This window comes from Papio anubis, chromosome 7 (assembly GCF_008728515.1).
Source record: "Papio anubis isolate 15944 chromosome 7, Panubis1.0, whole genome shotgun sequence".
NCBI lineage: Eukaryota > Metazoa > Chordata > Mammalia > Primates > Cercopithecidae > Papio > Papio anubis.
Genome location: NC_044982.1, coordinates 34,085,042 through 34,107,483, shown reverse-complemented (window position 1 = coordinate 34,107,483; position 22,442 = coordinate 34,085,042). Strand labels below are relative to the sequence as shown.

The 22,442-nt window shown below is 48.3% G+C and overlaps 1 protein-coding gene across 15 annotated transcripts in view; it reads left to right on the top strand.

Annotated features, from left to right (window-relative positions):
- RGS6 (regulator of G protein signaling 6) overlaps positions 1–14,518 on the top strand; it is a 629,077-nt gene extending 614,559 nt beyond the window's left edge. For 9 of the 15 annotated variants that reach the window (XM_031668024.1, XM_017961327.3, XM_031668025.1 and 6 more), the window contains one exon: positions 10,451–14,518. In XM_031668024.1, the coding sequence (XP_031523884.1) occupies positions 10,451–10,501 (51 nt within the window). In that variant the 3' untranslated portion in view covers positions 10,502–14,518. Of the gene's footprint in view, positions 1–1,399; positions 1,467–10,450 lie in introns of those variants that run through there. The other 6 variants (XR_004184869.1, XM_031668021.1, XM_017961320.3 and 3 more) reach the window with 2 other exon arrangements.
- The last annotated feature ends 7,924 nt before the right edge of the window (positions 14,519–22,442 follow it).

The following is a 22,442-nucleotide window of genomic DNA, read 5'->3' as shown; positions in this document are numbered from 1 at the left end:
TTCTCTAAGCCTCAGTTTCCTCATCCATAAAACGGAGATAAGAGTAAATAAGAGTAAAATGCATAACGTCCTTAGCACACTGTGTGCAGTGCGTGTGCTTAACAGGTATAGTTCTTAGAATTAGTTTCATCGTTATGATATTATTTGCAGTTCATATTTAGCTCTGTACCTATTATTTAATTTCCAACAATATTCTGCAAGATAGACATCATTATATGTATTTCGTGGTTGAGGGTGGGTACATGGGTATCTCCTATATGACAGTCTGTACAAAGTGCATTTATTACAGAGATCAGCTCATGGTAACTACTCAATAAATGGCAGCTATTATTGTTAGCTTATTTTTAAAGTCAACTCAGAGAGTTAGTTTTTCTGCATTTCCTGGAAATGAAGGGACTGTGGTGCCCAGAAGGCCAGCTTCTGTTCTGTGATTGATTTCCTGGGGCCCCTAAGCACTTCCCAGGAAGCTGTGGGAGCTGGGGGGCTTGTCAGCCTGTGAGGTGCTGGGAAGTGGGGAGGGCCACCAGGCAAATGGTGCACATGTTGTGAGGATCTGGCATTTGGCCCCCTACTGAGGTGCAGGACCCAAAGATGCCTCCCGCTACCAGACACAGATGAGGAATGGGTCTACCCATGATAAGAAGATGAAATCCACTCCTCCAAATGTAGCCCTCCACGTGACAGAAACACTCACCTCTCAGCTGTCTGCTTGCCTGGAGCCACCCTGAGCAATGCAACCTCAACAAGTCCAGCTGCTCCGTCAGTCCGAGAAACAGAGGTTTCTATTTTTAATCACTTATTCCAAAGCTAGGTAGTGGAGGAGTCAGAAGCACGTGGCAGGGGATGCTTTGAAATTCCTTGATAAACCGGACCCCTGGGGTGGGCACTCCTACTGCCTATAGTACCAACAGAAACAGAAGTGGAGAAGTTATTTCCACTGAGGTCAATAAATGGTTTTTTCATGGGAGAGAACTCCGTTTTTATACATGTATTTTAAGGTGAATGCTTTAAGTTTGCAGTATTTGTCAGAGTGGCATCTTAGGAGCTGATATAAAACTCCACAGCCAAACAAGCGATTGCCTCTGCACCTTGCATGAGATGCTTCTGTAAGTGCCTGTGGTCTAAACATGCACATGAACGCATGCACAGGTGTATGCACATGTGCACAGGTGTAGACACAGGTGCATGTGCTGCCTGCCTGATGTTCGCCTCCGTGTTCAGTATATAGTATGCATATAACCATAAGCTGCAAACCTGCAAGTGTGTCTGTCGCATGGATTGCATGCCCTCTGCAGCTGTGTGTGTGTCTGGGCAGGGGCTCCTCTAAAGCCACAGGTCTTCACAGTTTCAGCTGGATAAGTTATTCTTCACTTCCCTTCCTAAAAACACAATTGCCTAGTGCTGCTGGCGCAGAGTCAGAATGGCCGCTGCGTTTCACCCCCGAGGTGGCTTCCTTCCAGCAGTGGGTGAGTGATCCCGGCGTTCGCACGCTCTCTAACCTGTGGGATCCTTCTGCACAGAAGGTGGTCCAAAATCCAAAAGAGATGATCTGTTTGTCCATGACCTCGTCTCTGCCCGCCACTCCTGTTCTCATGCCCCGGTTCCAGGGACAGTTGGCAGCACCCATTTCTTGGTGTCTCTGTTTTTTCTGCCCATTTTTTGTACCCATAGTTTTTCTCTCCTAAGAAACAAGGAGCTGAGGGGTCCAGAAATGATGATGAGATGAGTCCCTTGTCCCAGAGGCCATGTGCAGATAACATCCTTAGGTATTGACCCAGTAACTCTCTTCTCCTGGTCCCATTCCCTAGCAGAACAGGGAATACCCACTACCTTTGAAGATGCTTCTAAATCAAATAGCAGCATCCTTAGGTTTCATTTCCTGGTGAAAGCTTCCATAACTCTTCCTCTATGGGCCCGGGGCCAAAGCCTGCAGGAAATATAGCAATCTCACATTTCTACACACTACACCATCAGGGGAGAAGAAAGCTGGGAAACCGCCCATCCCCTGTCCCATGGGGACCAAAAGCATCTCAGCAACACATGAAAAGAGCCTGTGGGGAAATAAGGTTCTCTGTAGCTAAGAATTCCAATGACCTAAGTTTCTGTCCAGGTATCTCCTGGAAACGCTGCTTAGTCTGTTCCCTGCTGTACTTTTTCGGGTTAGGAATGCATGTCTGATAAGTGCCTGCTGAATTGCATTCCTGATAGTGGAGAAGAAAGAGAAATGAGTCAGCCCTCTTTGCATATGCATCCAAATGGACATGGACATTCAATGAAGTGTTATGCTTTTGTGGGGGGATAAGAGGTCAGCAATTCTAGGCTCTGCCTTTTCAGCTGGCTAAACCAAGGACCCCAACACAAGTACATGTTTTGGGTGAACACATTTGCAAGAGATGATAAGTGTCCTTAGGAAGATAGAGTCAGAGTCCTCATAGATCCTCAGGAGAATCACATACTGCCAAGCAAATAACTTTCTCTTGCCGCTTTGTCCACAATATCAAGTAACTAAGCTCCAGCTTCACTGTCTCCCACAGTCATAGTCAAGAGTTATTTGAATTTCCTAGTTGGAAAAAAGTAGCATCAACTTGTTGCCAATAGCAACACAGCCATGTCCCTGTTTCCTAGAGCCTTTTGGTCTTTGCCTAATTTGGAGTGAAGCAGAGCTTAGATGCCAGAGTCCATTTGGGAAGGAGGAGGAGAAGAGGAACAGGCGGGCATTAAGTGGGTCACAGGAAGGCATGCCACCGAGAGGCCTTATAGGCAGAATGGCCCCCTCATTCCACTCCTGAAGCCACCAAGAATTTCCTGCAAGCTGAGAGTAGAAAGAGCAGCAGGTTGCTCAGTCAGATGAGAGGAGGGAGAGGAGGGAGAGAAGAGAGAGCTAGTATGAAAAGGGGTCATTTCCACCACACAGGGATGCAGACAAGCAGGAAAAATGGAAATGCACAACTTGGACACAAGACCGGGGAGTCCGGGCCTGGCATTCTGCCACTCATGTAGGGCTCAGCTGCTGAGTCCTTGTCTCTCCCACCGTCCCTGCCCAGCTCCGGATTTGTCTCTGCACAGCTGGGGGACCATGGACAAAGGTCCCCCATCACTCAGCAAAACTGACAGGCAGAAGTAAGTGATGAGCATGGTGGGGCCAGGGTCAGAGGTGCCAGGACCACCAGCAGAGAGGGCTTCCCCCACCTGGCTAGGCATCCCGAATTAGAATGGCCTAGAATGATTTGAAGTGCGGTTGGTTCTCAGTAGAGTAAGGCCACCCTGCCTGTCCCACCTTAGAAAGGGAAACATCACACCTGCTTCTGTCCTCCCTGGGGCATTTGCCATGTGTGTTCCTAGAGGCATCAGCATCAGTAACACAGGGCCACACACAGAATGGTGGCTTCACCTGGCCTGTCCAGCAGCCACCGCCTGAAATCTACATGCACCAAGCCATGGTGACCTGCGCCCTGGCTCAGTGCAGTAACCAAAAGCCCCTTTTGCCAGGCTTGTCCGCCAGCAGATGGCACCTCCTTTCTCAGGATTCCCAAATGGGATGAGGGGAAGCCCCTTTGCAGGGTAGAACCTGCCTGAGATGGGTTCAAGCATGCTCAAGAGCTTAAGTTCTTTTCTCAGGGAAGTTAAGAAAATCACCCTGCATTGCCCAGAGAGGTTGCCCAGTGCGGATGGGCACAGGGGACTCCTTCATCCCTGAGTATTTCCATCTGCCTCCTTCCTTGAGAGTGACAGTCACGTGCAAAGTAAGAGGGGCATGGGTCGTGAAGGCCCACCAACTCAGCTTTGCCACTGACTAGCTGTGCACTCCCAGGCAAGTTACTCAAGCTCTGTTTGAGTCTGTTTCCTCATTCATGTAGTGGAGTTTATAGAAATGCCTAACTTGCAAGCATGTTGTGGACATACGTGTGGGTATTTGTAAAATGCCTCGCATGCTTGACACACAATAGTTGCTCAATGGTCCATCAGCAGGTGGCTGTTAGTAACTGTCCTCACAGCTACCTGTGTTTCTAGTGGGGGACCATTCCCACCGTGCCACTGTCAAGGCCTGGGTGATTTGAAGAGCAAGGCACTTGAGGAGGGAGGGTACATGAGCTACCCATGCCATTCCATCAGACAGGCCCATGGGAGAGCAGGGGACAGGTGGGCCCTTTTACATTTAATCCAGATAGGAGAACTGGCAACTCTTCTTTTGTAAATTCAAAAACTTTAAAATTTTTCTAAAGCACTGGTAGTTGCCAATTATATTAGTTTATTTTCACATTACTGTAAAGAAATACCTGAGACTGGGTAATTTCTAATGAAAAGAAGTTCAATTGACTCACAGTTCCACATGGCTGGGGAAGCCTCAGGAAACTTACAATCACGGTGGAAAGGGAAGCAGACAAGTCTTACGTGGCAGCAGACAAGAGAGAGCGAGTGTGTATGAACACTTACAAAACCATCGGATCTCATGAAAACTCACTGCCTATCACAAGAACAGCATGGGGAAAACCACCCACAGGATCCAATCACCTCCCACCGGTTTCTGCCCTTAACACATGGGGATTATAGGGATTACAATTCAAGGTGAGATTTGGGTGCAGACCCAGAGCCAAACCATATCACCAATACAGGATAGAGTAAGGTGTCTGAGCCTACTAGTGGTTCTGGTGACATTCTGTGGGAATTTATTTCAGATGACATGACTGCTGGGTACATCCCCTATCCCCACTGTTTACCAGGCAAAGCCTGAGTGTTTATACCACTGTACATAAGATAGGGGGCTGTTGCAAGAAAAAAAATCCGTTATGTTTATTTTGATCAAATTTTCTTATTTTTTAAACAGGTTCAGTTTTAAGTATTCATGAATGTACCATTTATTAATTCTTCAACCAGTGAACCTCTCTTTTTTGATTAATTCACTTTTCATCTATCCCTTGACTTTTTTAAAACATTGGGGTATTGTTTTATGTTTGTGATATAGCTTCCTATTTTAAAAGGATCAAATAAAAAGAATATTTTAAAACCATATAAAATGCCCTTCAGCCCCTGAGAGAGATCAGGAAGCTTACCAAGGCCCTACAAGTAACACAGACCCCAGGAATGGGTCAGCCACAGGCTCCTGCCCCTCCTCACTGCAGAAGGGTGAGAAAGAGAGGAATGGCCTCTTCCTTCCCATGCTGCTCTGACCTACCTCTGTTGTGGAGGAACCATAACGGGTTCCATAGCCTGGTTTTTCCATTTCATCTGCCCCACCTTGTTCTACAGAGTTGAATAGAGGGTAATAAGAAACAGAGAATTTTAAAAGTGTTTTGAAGTTATTCTGTTAAGTGTGGATTTTCCCACCATTCCCTGTAAGCGTTTCTCAGACATCCCAGACAGCACTCTCTCTCCCCAGTTTTAGACATCATTGAGGAAGAAGATGCCACAGAATTCTTTGCATTCCCTTTTAAAATCATTTCTTTTGCTTTGCTCAGTGGAGAAGGAGTACCAGGGCAACAACCTTCCAGGAGTCACCCGATGAAGTCAGGCAGGCCTTTGGTTTCTCCCATCCTGCTGAACCCAAGCCAGGATCCCTTACCTTTCCACCTGTCTCTTGGGTTCCTGACCCTTGTCCTCAGCAAGTCTCCCCCAACCCCACCCCAGGCCTCTAATTCCACACATATACATCCTTTATGAACTTGAGCACCGTCTATTCAAAGGTGACCTTCAGGCTCCTTGAGAGCATGACTCACCCCTGGGGCCTCCACTTCTTGCCTGCTAAGGTTGCTTGGTGAGCTGTATTCAACAAAACACCATTTTTCATGAGCAGGGATGAAAAATGCCTGTATGTCACACCAAAGGGATCCGTTGGCATCAATGGAGGCTAGAAATAGTGCTCCACTTTAGTTCTGTTGGAAGTTCGAATTCCCCTAACAGAGGAATCCAGGTTCCTCCCATACTGGAGAGGGGAAGCATTGAATTTCTCCAAACCCAGGGATGGGCCCAGCAACTGAAGAAGAGTAAAGAGTAGATGTCATAGCTGGGACTTTTTTTTTTCCTAATTTTTTTTCTTTTGAGATATAATTATATATGGTAAAATGAACAGATCTGAAGTATATGGCTCAATGAATTTGACAAGTGTATGCACCCATGTAACGCATACCCCCTCACCCTAGAAGGCTCCTGCATGTCCCTTTCCAATCAGTTTCATCCTTCTCCCCCACGGGCAACTGTGGTTGATTTCTTTCCCCCATAATAGCCTGGATTTTGATTTGGCAGACTTGAGATCTGTAACTTTGGTCTTAGTTCATCTGAGCAGATGAGCAAAAAAATCTCATCAGAAGCTCAGATGTCTTTACTCTCTTAGCATTGAAAAAGGTCCTCCCTGAGCCGCTAGTGCTTGGCTCTGCTGTCCCCCAGTATGCTCCAATCTGACCCCCAGGGCTACTCTCTGAGCCACAGCCCTCCTCCCAGCCAAAGAAAGAGTTTAGCATCAGTCTCCCAGGTAAGTAAGTGGCAAAAGCTCTTGGTAACCCAGATAGTGCATGCTTTGTTGATTAATATGTGGAAGTGCAATGCACAGAGCCACAGCATGTCAAGCAGCATGTTGATTTTTCCCACTGCACAAAAGGGGGCCATTCCTTTTGTGTGTTTCCTTTCAAAAACAAAGGATTTCATGACCACCTTCTTCCAGGCTCCTAGCCATCAGGATGGCCACAGAGCTGAAATGATTAATCAGAGTGGAGGGTGGGAATTGAATGCGTGGGTGTTAGTGAACCCAGCACTGAGCCCATGGTCCATGAAATTGGAGGATCCCAAAATCTATTGGATTACACTTTGCCAAATGTCTCAAAGGTGAAAAGCACTTTGTCGGTATGCAAAGCTTTGATGTCTCTGGAATGTACCTTCTGCAGCTCAGTTCTTAATCACTGTATATTTTTTCACTTGGACAAAGGCTGCCTGCTAATAGCATTTTCAACCATCCTCAGCTGCTTCGCTCAGCTACGCCAAGGCCTCGGGCTGAGCTGGCTGCAGTTTCCTGGCACCATGATCCATTCCCAACTGACCAGCACTGAGGAACATTACACATTCACACCCTGAAAAAAAACTGCTTCCTCTGTAACTATGCAAATGCCAGACACAGGCAGGCAGAATTACCATTCCCCTTCCGAAGTGGTTCCTTCAGGATCATCCAAACTGGAGGCAGGGATGAGCGTAAAGAGAGGGGCATAGTGCCCTGGAGGGCACAGGCAGGAGCTCCCCTCTCTCTGGACAGAGCGGGCTCCTCAGGAGCATCCTGCAAGCCTAGAGGGGCATGCACTTTGGGGCAGCTCATCTCTGAACACAGGTAGCCTCTACTATCAGATTTTACTTTGATCACTGAAAACTACAGGAGCCTCAGCTCTTCAGAAGGGAAGCAGCTGCAGAGCAAGTGTGATTGCAGTATTTCTTCCCCAAAGCCCAGGGCCAGGCATCTAGCCATGCCTGCATCCTGCATGATTAACCGCCTTCCAGCCTGAGCCTGCCCTCACTCACCCGGGAGGGCGCTGGGCAGCGGGTAGATTGCAGCTGGGCTGAGCTGCTTCTCCAGCCGACCTGAACCCTCATGACCTCCATCTTTAGCAGCAGAGCTGGCATTTGGTAAATGCGCGAAAGCAGGAGTGGGGAGAGGGAGACAAAAATGCCAAGCAGCACCGCCTGGGTTGCTGAGAGGTTGGGAACAATCCCAAGGGTGGCCCCTAAGCTGGTCAGCTGCACCATCCTACCCTGAAATCCTGGGAAATAAAAGCAGTTGGGGGAAGCGAAGGAGCGGGCAGTGACAGACTGGCCACAGGTCCTTGGAGTCAGAGCTGTGAGGCTGTGCTCCAGGATTTAGGCAGGAAAAGATTAATTAGCGCCTTCAAGCCCAGCCCAGCCCATTCTGTAGAACGGGGAAGGGTTGAGGGTGAGGAAGCCTCAGGGCCAAATTCACCTAAAACAAATAGACACATGATCCTCCAGAAATAGAATCTCCAACCTCCCTCAACCCACAGTCCCCTCTCCAGCCAAAATAACCTTGCTAATAAGAATGAAGCTGCAGTGTAGGTTTGGGCAACTGGTAAACCTCACCTCCTTTGTCTCTGGGCTTTGAATGTACACATTGGCAACAGACTCTTATTCAGAAGCTTGAGTGATTTTTTTCCCCCATTCACCAGCTAAATGAGAGCCCCAAACGCTGTGGATAGCAAACTCAGAACATATATATTTGGGTACACAGTGTGATTTGTGGCCCTGGTGGAGGAGGGATGGGAGGAGGAGGAGGAGCCGATACTGGTGTGTGGTGGTTATCACAGCAATAAGCGGCACCTAAGAGGAAAACAAACTTCCTTTGTGCCTTTCATAGGGTAGGGATGGACATGGGTAACAGGGGGTAGGGGAGGTTTGTAAGAGCTCACACAAGGAGTCCCCTAGACTCAGCAGCCCCGTGTTTCCCCAGAGAGGATGCCCCACGCCCCCATCCTTCCTGCCTTCGGGCCTGCACTGGGAAGACACACTCCCAAGTGACAAATGCCTCACACTCTATGTAAGAAAGGGCACTCGAGAGTCACAGCTATGTGTGTGCCACAGAACCCGGGGCTGGGGGAGCCCTTGAAGGTCACCCTCTGCCTTCTAAGAGCTATTGTTATACCTAACCTGGTCTAGACAAAGGAGTAGCCATTCTGTCTTAGTGATTTTTCAAAGTCTGACACCATAACGCTCTCGGATTTTTACAAAATCTGATTAAAAACTCCTTAGCCGAGTATAAATGTATCCTGCTGCAGGCTAAGTTGAGTGTATTTGAAGATTCAGATAAGGTTGCTGATGGGGAAATTTTTGTAGACGTGTGTGTGTGTGTGTGTGTGTGTGTGTGTGTGTGTGTGTTTTAAGATGGGGAGAAAAAAAATGAAAAGTTTTGTCTCACTAGTGAAAATGGGGAGTGAAAGAAATGGGGAGAAAAAAGGTCAAGGAAAGGTAGGGAAAGGCAGACTTTCTGACAGCTCCTGAGGGCAATTTCATTTCTGGACAAACTCCCATCTATAGCACCAGAATTCTCAAAGGCAGGCTGGCCATGCCCCTTCATGGAGATCTAAGCCAGATGCCACATTGTCCTGTATCCAGCAAATCCACAGCCCGTGTTGTTCGTTTATTAGATAAACCCGTTATCCATCAATTCATCAATCAGCAGGTTTATTGAGGACCCTACCAGGCTTCACAAACCTGATCAATTTTTTTAATTACATCTAGCTTATATGCAGCCAAGCCCAGTAAACAAGATGAGCCCTCACACCCCACTTGGAAATGAACACGAGGAATCGCTGGCCCCTGAAATCTCACGGCCAAACACTGCAGCCCATGCTGACGAGCTCTCACGTGCTGCCCTTCACAGATGGCAGTGGTGTCGCTGACCCACTGTCAATAATAGGATGGGTTTGGAGTGCTTTCCCAGACACAGTGATCAATCTGCCTAGGTCCAGCCACACTCTCCTCTAAAACCCTGTACAATGACATGGATTTCTAAAGAGGGTGAGCTGGAGAACGGGCACACACTATGTAAGGGCAATAAGCAAAGCGACGGACCCTCACCCATCCCCCTCACCCTCCTCCTGGTGCCCAGTCACAACTCCCCTCCTAGATCAGGGGCTTCTCCGCCACATCTCAGGGCACATGGACAATGGGACTCTCCTGGCACCTCTATGGCTGATGCACCAGGCCTCATGATCCAGTTCATTATTTTAGTTTTTGAGAAGAACTGCCACATGGATATCGTTGGAGGGCTTGTAGGCTTTCCTGGTATGGGGTCATCAAACTCTGCCCCTAGGTGCCACAGACGGGAAGCCAAGAACATAGGAGACAGCAGGAGTGCACTGCCCTGGGACCTACAGTGGCTCTGAGCCCCAGCAAATGCCCCCCACTTTCACAGTCCCAGAACTGGTCATCAAGAGGACTCAAGGTCTTTGTGTCTACCCTGCATTCCAAACAGGACTGTGCCTTCTTAAGACTAGTTAATTCATTAGCTTCTAGTCAGCCAGATCGTTAGCCACCCTCTATTTGAATCAAGCCCCCGTCCCTGACCTCAGTATGCCCCAGTCCACCTTTTCCTCCCCACGTGAACAAAATCAATTTCAGGGCAGCCCACCAGCATTAAAAATTGCTCTACCTGAAGGTTTAAATACCTGGTGTTTGGTAAGTAAAATTTCCACACCCCAGAAAGAGTCCCAGCAACACACCCTCATAAGGGGACCCTCCAAGACTCCCTGAACCTTGCCTGGAGCCCTGGTTTTTCCAGCTGTCCCAAGTTAAGGCTCCCGTATACCTAGAGATCAAATATCAAGGTGGTCAGTCGGGTTGGTTGGTCGTTTGGCCTCCATGGCTCATGCAACAATTAATTCACCTGTCTGGCTCTCTGTCTCTGTCCCTGTGTGTGTGTGCGCGCGCCTGTGCGTGCCTCTCTGTTGCTGTCTCTCTGCAGGGAAAGTCGCTGGCGGGCAAGCGCCTCACGGGCCTGATGCAGTCCTCCTGACCGTTCCCACCGCAGGTCCAGGGCCTGGGCCCGCGGACCCCACGGGCAGGCGGCGACGCTCCACATCCGCAGACAGAGTTTCCTTACGGGGAGACTTGGTCACTGTGAAGGAGAAAGAGTGAGGGCAACGAAGGGCGATGGTGGGGAGACTCGGTGGGTGAACGGGGAGACCAGAAAGAAAGAGTCCACAGAGCCTGGGCTGGGCCCAGCGGAGGCTCCTGTTTACAGCCCTCTCTTCTTTGTACAGTTGTATTCCAACACTCCACTCGCTAAGAGGCCCTGATCCCAGCTCATTCAGGGGAGAACGCGTCGTGGGGTTCCTGTCACGACTACCACTTGAGATTCTATTATTATCCTTACTCCCCTGCTATCTGTGGGGTCACACCTTCTGGCAAATTCAAGAGGAATGAGTGGACCAAGAGCACATCCAGTATTTGCATCACCTCCCTGGCACCTCCCATAGTTACAGCCACTACATCCCCATTGCCGCCTGTCATCCCTCACATCTCTGTGGCCACCCGGGTGTCACCGCCAGCACCAGGCACCGCTTTCACATAAAATGTCCAAATCACGTCTTCAGCAAGAAAGCAACCTCATGGATTGCCCCTCCTCAAGTTCTTTCCACCCTCTTTGAGATCAGCGTTCGGAGAGGTCCCCGCCAGCCTGGTGGCTGCCCTCAGGTCCCATCACATGTCTCAAGGGTCCAGCGTTCGCAGAAGCACTGGTGTAGATGACAGAGCTTGTTTCACAGCTGCAGGAATTCTGCTGACCATCTTTTAGAAAATTATTTCATAATTTATTCTGGTTTGCCCCCTTGCTCCTTGATTTATTCCCTCATGTTTTACTCAAAATAAAACATGGCCATGAACTCAGGGGCCATTGGGATTCTCCCCTCTGGCAGCCCCAGGTAGGAGCTGGGAGGGTCCCCAGCCCAGGAGGTGGCTGGACTACAGGGCTGGCAGCCCCCACGTGGTAGTGTCCTGACAGGCATGGTGAGACCCTTGCTGGGTCAAGTCTCCTGTGTGTGTGAAGCTGGAGCAGAGTATGCTGCGAAGGGACCAGGCCAGGCCGCAGGGTTCTCCTCCCAGTCTTTATCTGAAGGCCCAGCCAAAGCACCCCTCTAAACCGGTCGCCTAGGGGAAATGCAAAACTCTGCAAAAGATCCACCTGTATTCCCTCTGTGTGTGTGTCAAAATGACCGTTTGCCAACCTGGCTGTGAGGTAATGTATGTAAAGCACCGAGTCAGGTGCCTGATACGTAGTAGGTGCTTAGCAAACGGTAGCTAATACTATCATCATTGTCATTGTTATTGTGACACCCATGAGCCCACAGACAGAGCTGTACTAAGTAACCTGTTTTTGAATCCAGACATTCACTCCCCCACTTGCTATGACTATCCTCCTTTGATCTATTTTTGGCCATAGGTAAAAAAATCTCTCGTGGGAGCATATAAACAAAAAACATAGAAGCAATAAAGCGATCGCTGGTATTTCTTTTCTCAAGTAGCCAAATTCACCAGCCGGTGACCGAAGGCTCAGATGCTTGCTTATTTGCAGACCCGGCCTCCTGGGTGCTCCCCGATGACCCATCCTTCCACCCCACCACCTCCGAGTCCTGTCTATGTCTGCTTCCACACAGCCCTGTCCCCAGGGCACCAGCCTTCTGTCCCTCACAGCAGTGCCGCCACAGGCATTAGGAGTCTTCCTTATGTTGTATCCTTGTGAGTTCTTGACGGCCATGCCCCAGTTTCCCTCTCTTGGAGGCACAGTGGAAACGGGAGAGATGACAGATGTGGAGTCCTCAGTGTCTCCAGATGTGGCAATTCTTGCTGGACACCACATGCTCAGCACAGAGGCTGGTACTTTGGAGGCAGTAACCACTTGATGAGTGCATGAATGACATGAAGCCCCATTATGGGGTCTTTTGACAGGCCCCTTTCATCCCCTTTCTCTTTGTATAAACCTCCTGTTTCAGAACAAAATTGTAGTCTAAGTTCATTTGCAGCCTTGCCCAAGGATCCCCAGGCTGTGCTGACCCCCAGGAATAGGGCAAAGGGTGTTCCCAAACAGCAGGCACCTCAATGCCCTCAGTTATCCTGGGCAAGGGGCTTGGCTGCCCCCTGCTTCTCCCCATGGTGCAGGGGCATTCTAAGCTAGGCTGCAGACAGGGCAGGGTTGGCTTCTTGGCCATTCCTTCTGTGCCCCCTTCTTCTGACTGGTGTCTCCCTGGAGATCCCCAGAGGATCTGCCCAGAGCCAGGTGGTCTCTGGCCCTGAGATAGAGCTGGCTGCAGGCTTACAAGCACTTCTGGGGACATCCAGAGGGGAGGGGCAGTAAGCACAACGGAGCTAAGGAGACTTCAGATGGACTCAAACCCAGAGCAATAACCCTCTCACACCACCCCGCAGCTAAGGCACCCATGTTCCCCAGTAGATCAAGCCAGAGGCTTGCAAGAAGGGAGTGGAATGAGGCTGCCTATCCAAAGTCCATCTACCACACAGACCTTGGTCATGTAAGTACATTTGGAAGATCTGTTCTTGGCCCGTTCCCGATTGGCCTGGTCTACACAGCCAAAAATTCAGACTAGATTAGATGTTTGCAGGCAATTCTGTAGCAAAGCAGGTTCCCCTACCCTGTCCTGCCCGCTAGAAGCTGCCTTAGCCTCCCTGAATGGGTGTGGTCTCTGGGCCTAGGACTCCTCCCTAAGAGGAAGAGCGCTCTCCAGCCACATCTTAGCAGCCCCACAGCCACAGCATCAGGGCAGCTGCAGCAAGTGACCAGCCACCCATCGGGTTAGATACACAAGGCACCAGGCACTGGCATCTGACTAAAATAACCTTTCCCTACATGGGAAGAAGAAAGCTTGTAGGTTGGCACATATAAATGTCCAGCCACAACCAGATGGCCTGACCTAAGCAGCAGGAACTCTCTTGGGAGGAGCCTCCTGCCCTTCCAGAAAGTGATGTGTCAGCTTTGTTCTCCTGGGAAGGTGTTGCTATACCCCAGGAACAAAGCAAGGCCCAACTGCCAGCGCAGTCAGCCGGACCTGCGCTCCAGGCTCACCGCCGCTGAGTGGCCGTGAGGGGGCCCCGGCCAGCACCCTGGGAGGGACCTCTTGCGACTCTGAGTTGCAGCTTGGACTAGCTGAACACATGGGGACATGCTCCAGGGGCTTCTTCCCTGGCAGGATTCCTGGGATGTTCTAACTACCTCACCAACAGGACGCTGAGCCGGGAGCCTGCCACCCTACTGGCTCCCTTGGTGATTATGGAAGGTGATGTTTTTCCTACAATGCATCCCTCCTGTTCTGCTCCAAATACATGAGCTTCAAAACCCGCCACCAGGAAGGCCTTCCCAGAAGAGGGAAAGGATTGAGGGCTCTCTTCCTTTGGGCCCTGCAAAATGTATTGGAGGGAGGTGTTGCTGCAAGGTCCAGGAGCTGGGAAGCTCTGGGCTCGGGGGGAGATAATGCACCACCAGCCTCGAAAAGGAGCTGCCCACGTTGAATATGTAGCAAAGACCATGGGATAAGTTGAATAGTGGCCAAATGAATCACTAATAACTCACCATGGGACCCTCTGAAGAGAGGCCTGTGCTCGTGTAACCATAGCAACAGCAGATGCCAGCAACCTACTCATTAGTACCACCCAGTGATAAGGCATCCCCTGGGCTAGACCCAGGGGCCATAAAGTAGCAAAGTAGCAAATGTAGCAATAAGGGGCCCGGGTCTATGTGGCGACAGGGTCCAAATGACCAGGCCTCGGCCCTCTCCCCAGCCCCGATGAGGGCTCAGAGCCAGCTGCTGTCAGCTGTCTGGGGAGGGAAGGCTCTGCTCCACACCAGGGACCCCTGTTCTATACTCTAAGCCCACTCACCGCATGATCACGGACACATCGGAATGGCCTCCTCTTAGTGCATGTGGTTCTCATTAGTTTATTTTTCTGGAATTTGGGGATTGGACCCCAGAACCAAACATGCTGGTACGGTCTAAAAATAAATGACTTGAACCCACTTCAATCCAGCTAACTCTGTGTGGCTCCTTGGTTTGGGGGTTTGTTGGGCAGAATGTGCCTCTAGAAAAATCGAACACCCCTCCGCACACCCCATCCTTCCCCATTATCTCACACATACACACACACACACACACACACACACACACACACACGTCTGTTTCCTTCTCGCTCCCAACCAGGCTGCCAAGCAGCACAGAAAAGCCAGAGCTCTGGGGCATTGGACTCATTCTGTTAGGTAGGGACAGTGGTGTCACCAGAAGGCCAAAGTCCCTGACTCTGCCAGGGTCTCCTTGACTGGGGGGTTCTGTAGGCCCCACTGTCTGTACTCAGGTGTAAAACCCTATGGCTGCTCTGACACCCTCTTGAATAAGATCCCAGGGTTGAAGTCTGCTGCATACAGACGGTGCTTCTTACACGGAGTCTGTTTCCTGAGTGACAGACAATTGCATTTCCCACTAACACCAAAGCAGCCAGACTCTGAGAGCCTGAGCATCAGGCTGACAAGAGGAGGACGAGCGCAAGGTAAAAAGGCGGTGCTAGTGTACTGCAATCCCTCTATGAATGACAAGGCCAACACCTAGCTGCATACTTCAGTGGCAGAAATTTTGCTCCTAAAGGTAGAAATGATTTCAGAGGCATGAGAATGGGATCCCAGTCACAGCTACAAGGGAACCAACTCGTCTCTCAACCCCTGGGCCACCTGCTTGTGTAGGATTTTCTGCCCCACAGAGTCAAGATCAAGGTCACATCTGCCTCAGGTCCCTAACATGTCCCACCTCACGTCCTGGTCCACCCCCAAAAGAGCCATGCTTTCCTGTCCTCTTTGACCATGGCCACCACCTCCAGGGAACCCAGAGCTGCGCCTGCCTTCTCAGCTGGACTATCTGGCTTAGTTCCAGAATCTTTGCTTATCAGGCTGTTGCTGTGCATGCACACTACCCTACTGACCGCCAAGAGCAGAGTTCTGCTTTCAGGTCCAGAATCAAGGTGGAGATTTGGGGCTACCAGCTATAACAAAAAGCTGTGCCCACCCAAGAATGAGAGCCGTCCTGATAGCTGCCTCTCTCGCTACACCCTTCTGGGGACTTGTGGCATAGCAGGCATGAAGCTGTCATTTCCTTTGCTGCTAGCCTCCAATTGTCCATTGATCCCAGCCTCCGAGGAACCACCGGGGCCTCTGATGAGTGTCTCTGGTCCTAAAACCTTTCCTGGGATGTGGCAGCCTCCAAAGCCAAGTAGTTCTCTGAGACGCGTATCCCCTCCTGGGCCCACAGAGCTCTGCCCAGCAGGCTCTCCCTCCGCCACCCTTCCTTTGCAGAAACACCCATAGGAACCCCTGGCCCCCACTGTGGGACTTCCGATACCAGTAGCTGGGCCCCTTTCCCTGTACCCAGCCCTTCAGCACCCACAGTGGGGGTTACTGGATCTGCACCAGACCCCGTACACAGAGGAGTATGGCCCCCTGTCCAAAAAGAGGCTGCGGGATCTGGCTAATTTTAAAGGGGCCTGGGTTGTGGGGTGTAGCCACGTGAGCTCCATCTGTCACAGAGCTCTCTGGTACGCTCTTGCTCACTTACAGCGTGGGCTCAGTTCTCCTCAGAGCCCGGAGGTGTCCTGGCCAGGTCTGGCTTATCTCAGCAGACAAAATAAAGAAACAGCCTCTGAGTGCAGAGCCCCAGAGCCACCCTCCTTCTGAGCCTTAGTGTCCTCATTTGTGAAACAAGAATGAGAGTTTCAAAATCTTTGGGTGGCTGTGAATTAATCCAGAGGGCTCAGCCGGGGCCTGTGACATGGTAAATGTTCACAGAATGGGTGCTGGTGTTAGCTGGAGCCATGTCTGAGACAGGCATTGAAAGGCAGTGAAGGCCGGGTATGTCTGCAAATCCCTGCCAGATAGATAACCTCCCCAGCAGCCTAGCCCCTGAGAGCCGCCCTTCCCGCCAGCCTCGAGGCTGTGGGCTTTGTTTGCCTGTGTGGGCAGCGGCCTCTCTCTGCCTCTCACAAGCCCCTGGCTCCCTTCTTCCCAGCGAGGGCCTGGTTCCCTGTGTGTCACTTGGGTGGCCTCAATCAATAGCCCTGCGTTATGCCTGAGAAACAGCCGAGTGGCAGGCCAGGGGCCTCCTCCCCAGACCCCGCATGGAAAATGGAAACAGTACAGATTCCCACTGCCCATCTAGATTCCCGTTTGTCCGATGGGCCTCATGGCTACTTCCATGAGATTTGGACTCTGAGCTCTTGTTCCAAAATACTCCATTACAGGCCAGTGACTCTGCCTTCTGACCTAGGACAAGGACCTGCCTCCATTCTCTGAGAACACCTGGCGTCCAAGGGAACACATGGACCTCCACGGGAGGGGCAGCCTCGTTCCTACAGTTTCCAACCAAGAAAATAAAGCCTGGTTCTTCTCTTTCTCCCATTACATCACAGGATGGCTTTGGGTCGGGGAAGGGGCAGGAGGGATCAGGGAGGGGACATTTAAAACATGAGACAAGTCCCTGGATATCTCTTCCTGTGGCCTTGCCTGTGATCGCACCCTCAGTAGAGAACAGTGAATATTAACACAGGGAAGAACCTGTGAGATTCTCTGGTTCGCTGGTGTGTGTGTGTGTGTGTGTGTGTGTGTGTGTGTGTGTGTGTGTGTCTTTTAGTTTATTAAGCTATAATTTACCTACATTAAAATTCACTGTTTTATATTACAACACTGTTATCAGTTTTGACAAACATATACAATGATATAACCACCACTGAAAATCAAAATAGGGAATAATTTCATACCCCAAAATGTTCCCATGCCCCTTTATAGTTAATTCCATCCACCTACCCCTCTGTTCCCGGAAGCTGCTGGTTTGTTTTCTCACCCTGTAGTTCTGCCTTTCTTAAAAAGCCACATACAGGCCAGGCTCACACCTGTAATCACCGCATTTTGAGAGGCTGAGGTGGCTGGGTCACCTGAGGCCAGGAGTTTGAGACCAGCCTGGCCAGCATGGTGAAACCCCATCTCTACTAAAAATACAAAAATTAGCTGGGCATGATGGCAAGCACCTGTAATCCCAGCTACCCGGGAGGCTGAGGCACAAGAATCACTTGAACCCAGGAGGTGGAGGTTGCAGTGAGCTGAGATCACACAATTGCTGGCAGGCAACAGAGTGAGACTGTCAAAAAGGAAGGGAGGGAGGGAGGGAGGGAATGAATGAACAAGGAGTTATACACTATATGACCTTAGCCTGTCTTCCCTCACTTAGCTCAGTGCACACTGTTGCACATCTAGGTAGCACATTCCTCAGCCTTTTGTTTTATCCATAAAGAAACTGAGGCCCTCAGTGGGAAGAGCAGAGAGAGTTGGAGGAGCAGGGCTTAGCGTCTAGGTCATGACTACCACCCAGCCCCTCAGGTTGATGGGCCACACTTCTTCACTAAAAAGTCACCTTTTTAACCCCTCAAAATATGTGAGCCCCTGTTTGAGAAAGCATATGATCACAGAACTTACACATTGAAGAGAACGCACGCTTTCTTCTAACAGAAGCTACTTAAAGTCAGTCCTCTGTGTCCAGTTTCCATGGATTCAACAACCATGGATGAAAAATATTTTTAAAAATTAAAAAATAACAATACAACAGTAAAAATACAAATTAAAAAACAATATAGCATTAAAATGATTTACACAGCATTTACATTATATTAAGTATTATAAGTAATCTAGAGAGAATGTAAAGTATATAGGAGGATGTGCTTTGGTTACAGACAAATACTACACCATTTTATAAAAGGAACTTGAGCCTCCTTGGATTTTGGTATCCATGGGAAGAGGGGGCAGTCCTGGAACTAACCCCCCAATGAATATTGAGGGACAACTGTACCTGGAAACAAAGGGAAGTAATGGTACTTATCAGAGTGTGAAATGGAATTATAAAGGGGCACAAAGGGGTAATGGAATTATTCTCCATCTTGATTTTTGGTGGTGGTTACAGCATAGTATAAGCAATAGTGAATATCAGAGTGAAGATTATCTATTAAGTTAGCAGGCAGTGCTTGACCGGCTCCTACCAATAACTCTGGAGTTCTCCCATGCCTTCTCCAAATAGATTAACACAGATTTAGCAAAGTGATAAAAGCTAACTGTAAACACAGTGCTGGAACAGAACCCAGGGACATGGGGATCCAGGGTAGAGTGAGACAGCCATGAAAACCAGGTCAACTGGAGGAGATGACCCAGGGGTCCCCTCAGTGAGAGATCTAAAAATTCACAAATTCCAAATAATTGGAGTTTTGCTAAGCAACATTATGAACTCATGAATTTAAATATATTTAATATATTTTGATCCATTGCATTTATTGTGTTTTTTGATATCCAAAGTGTCCCATCTTTGGCCAGTGAGAACCTGAGTCTTTAGACATGACCTTGATAATCTTTGGGAATTTCATTGCTATCTGGTATGAGAGCATAATCCAGATCTGTCTTGTACAGTTCCTCTCCCATACCTAAGTTTCAAGTAAGTGAAAGTCTATGAATGCTTAGCTATAAAATTAGAGGGTCCTGTGATGGACTTTTCCTATGTAAACTGAATCCCCCACGCCTCCAGATTATTAGAATTGAAAATTCCTTTAACAGTCAACCAACTCAGAGCTTTCATTCTACATAACAGGAAACAGAGGCCCAGAAACATCAAGTGACTTACATAAGGTTATACAGGCTTATGGCAGGGCAAGGATTAAAGACTAGGGTCCCTGACTCCCGGTCTCATGCTTACCATGGCCTTTCCTCTCCTTATATGTCCTCAGCCCATCAAGTCAGATCTTCCACTGAAGCTACACCCAGCCTTGCTCTGTGTGCTGAAAGGTGGACACAAAAAGTAGAAATACCCTGATTTCAAAACTCATGACAAGGCTACAGTAATCAAGACAGGACAGTGTAATACTGGTAAGAGGAGAGACATATAGATACATGGAATCGAATTGAGAGTCTAGAAATAAACCCATGCATTTATAGCCAACTGATTTTTAACAAGAGTGCCAAAACAATTCATTAGGGGAAAGAATCATCTTTTCAACAAATGGTGCTGGGATAACTAAATGAAACAGAAGTAAAAAAATGAAATTTGATTCCCTACCTCACACCATATACAAAAGTTAACTGAAAATGGATAGAAGAGCTAATACTATCACACTGTTAGAAGAAAACATAGAAGTAAATCTCCCTGATCTTGGATTGGGCAATGGTTTCTTAGATAAAACACTAAAAATAAAAACAACAAAATAAAAAATAGATAAATTGAACTTTAACAAAATTTTAAACTGTTGTGGCTCAAAGAACACCATCAATAAAGTGAAAAGATATCCCAAATTAGGAGAAAATATCTGGCTATCAAGGTATTTATATTTAGAATATACACAGAACTTTTAAAATTCAGTAATAAGACGAATAAATAATGCAATTAATTGATGGGCGAAGGATCTGTACAGATATTTTTCTAAAGAAGATACACAAATAGCCAACAAGCACAGGAAAGGATGCTGAACATCATTAGCCACTAGAGAAATGTAAATAAATTCCATGATGAGATACCACTTCACAACCACTGGGATGGCTATAATAAAAAAGGCAGATTTTAACAAGTGTCAGTGAGAATGTAAAGAGTTCTGGAATATAAAATAGTGGTAATGTAAAATGCTGCAGCCACTTTGGAAAACAGTCTGAAATTTCCTCAAAATCATAAAAATAGAGTTACTCTATGATGCAGCAATTCCATTCATAGGTATACACCCAGGAGAAATAAAAACATACAGCCATACAAAAATTTGAACACCAATGTCCTTAGCAGCATTATTCATAATAACCAAAAAATGGAAACAACTCAAATGTCTGTCAACCGGTAAATGGGTTAAACAAAATGTGACATATTCATACTATGGAATATTATTTGGCAATAAAAAGGAATGAAGTATGGATACACATCACAACATGGATGAAACCTGAAAACATTATGCTAAGTGAAAGAAGCCAGTCACAAAAGACTATAGATTGTATGATTCCATTTACAAAGAATGTCCAATAGGCAAATTGATAGAGACAGAAAGTAGACTAGTTGTTGTCTAGAGACAACAACTCTCTAGGAGATTGGCAGGATGGAAATGAAAAATCACTACTGATAGGTATAGAGTTTCTTTGAGGAGTGATGAAAATGTTCTAAAATTTATTGTAGTGATGTGCACAGATTGTGCAAAATTCTGTGGATATAATTAAAAGCATTGACTTATATACTTTAAACAAATAAATTGTATGGTATGTGAATTACATTTCAGTAAAGCTGTTAAAAAAAAAAAACAACAACAACAAACAAAGAAAGAGAAGGTAAGAAGGAGGGAGGGAGGGAGGGAGGGAGGGAAACAGGAAAGGAGAGAGGGAAAAAGAGCGGGAGGGAAGGAGAGAGAAGTCCAGAATACATAAATAGTTCCTATTCACCTCTTCTCCAACCAAAGATGCCCACCTCTGTCTACCCTAGTCTGTGAGTTGTGGCCTGGCTGCGCTCAGAATTTCTCTAAGCCAGCTCCATCCTCTTCTGCTGGCTCTCTGCTTGCCACCCTTACATAGCTGTTCTGCAGCAACCAATCCTGGGTTCCCTTCCTGGGAGGGAGGCCCTCACTTAGGGGTTAAGGAAGCTGCACACACACACACACACACACACACACACACACACGACTGTGAGCTGATCTATTGAGTTAAATGCTCCTATTCATGCAAGACTTTGCCAAGGTGAATTCACTGAGCCCTCAGATAAATGCATCAAGCCAGAAACAAAGGGAAAACATTGGGAGCAAACCAAAAGATAAATTACAAATTGGATTAGTGGATCTTCCTCTCTGTCTGCCACGGAAGCATGCTATTAGCTATCCAGACATGCCCAGTGGTTTGCAACACCCACACACACATACTACATCCACGATGCCCCTCCCTGGTCAGGCACAAAGCAGAGGTGACCTTGACACTTCTCACTCCTAAGCCTTTAGCACTCAGACTCATGGCTGCTCTCAGGATTCTGAGCTTTGGGCAGGAAAAAATGAACTTTCTCTTTGGCTCTCTCCCAGGGTGCCAGCTGGTGAGCCCACAGAACTTCTGCCAGTTCACTCACACAGTGTTCTGTGACTTTCCCCAGTCCCTGCTGCCTCCTCCCACCCCCTCCATGGCCCAGCCTCATGTTATGGCAGAACAGGAGTGACCACCCCAGCAACTGGCATTGCAAAGAGGAAGGCAGGAGTGTGTCTCCTCCCAGTAAAAATATAGGAGTGAGGCCGGGCTTGGTGGCTGCCCTGATAATGACCCAGGGGGAAGATCTGATAGAAGGTATATCTGAGGACATTTAAGTCGAGGAGTGCTTATTGAGATTGGCCATGTGGCAGGTGTTATACCACCTACTAAGCTCAGAGAGTTGAGAGAAAGTGGTTCTTGTCCTCAAAGACCACATCTTCTGGTAGAAGTTACAGATATGTAACCAACCTACTGTGATGTGAGTAAGAGGGGCATAGGTACAAATAGAATGCACATGGAGAGGGGCAACTCATTTGCCCTAGGAGGAAGTGGGGAAGGAGGTAGCATGAAAAGCCCCCACCTGTTGAGGGTGCAGTGGGTGGACTCCATGAGCAGAGTGTGCAGTGTGGGCCACTGGAGTGGGCACAAAGGCTGAAAAAGGTCAGACCTAGATACCAATGACAGGTCATGATGGCTCCAACAGGTTAGGGCCTAGCAGTAGGGGTGCAGAGAGGGAAAGATTCATAAGATGCTGCAGTAGGATGTAAAGCCTCTGGTGACTCAATGAATATGGGGTTAGAAAGGGAGAGGTGGGCGTTGAGGATTTCAGAGGATTCAAATCAGGGTGGAGAAACTGTGTGGAGCCAGTAGATACCAGAGCTGGTTCCAAAGTGGGTGAGGATAG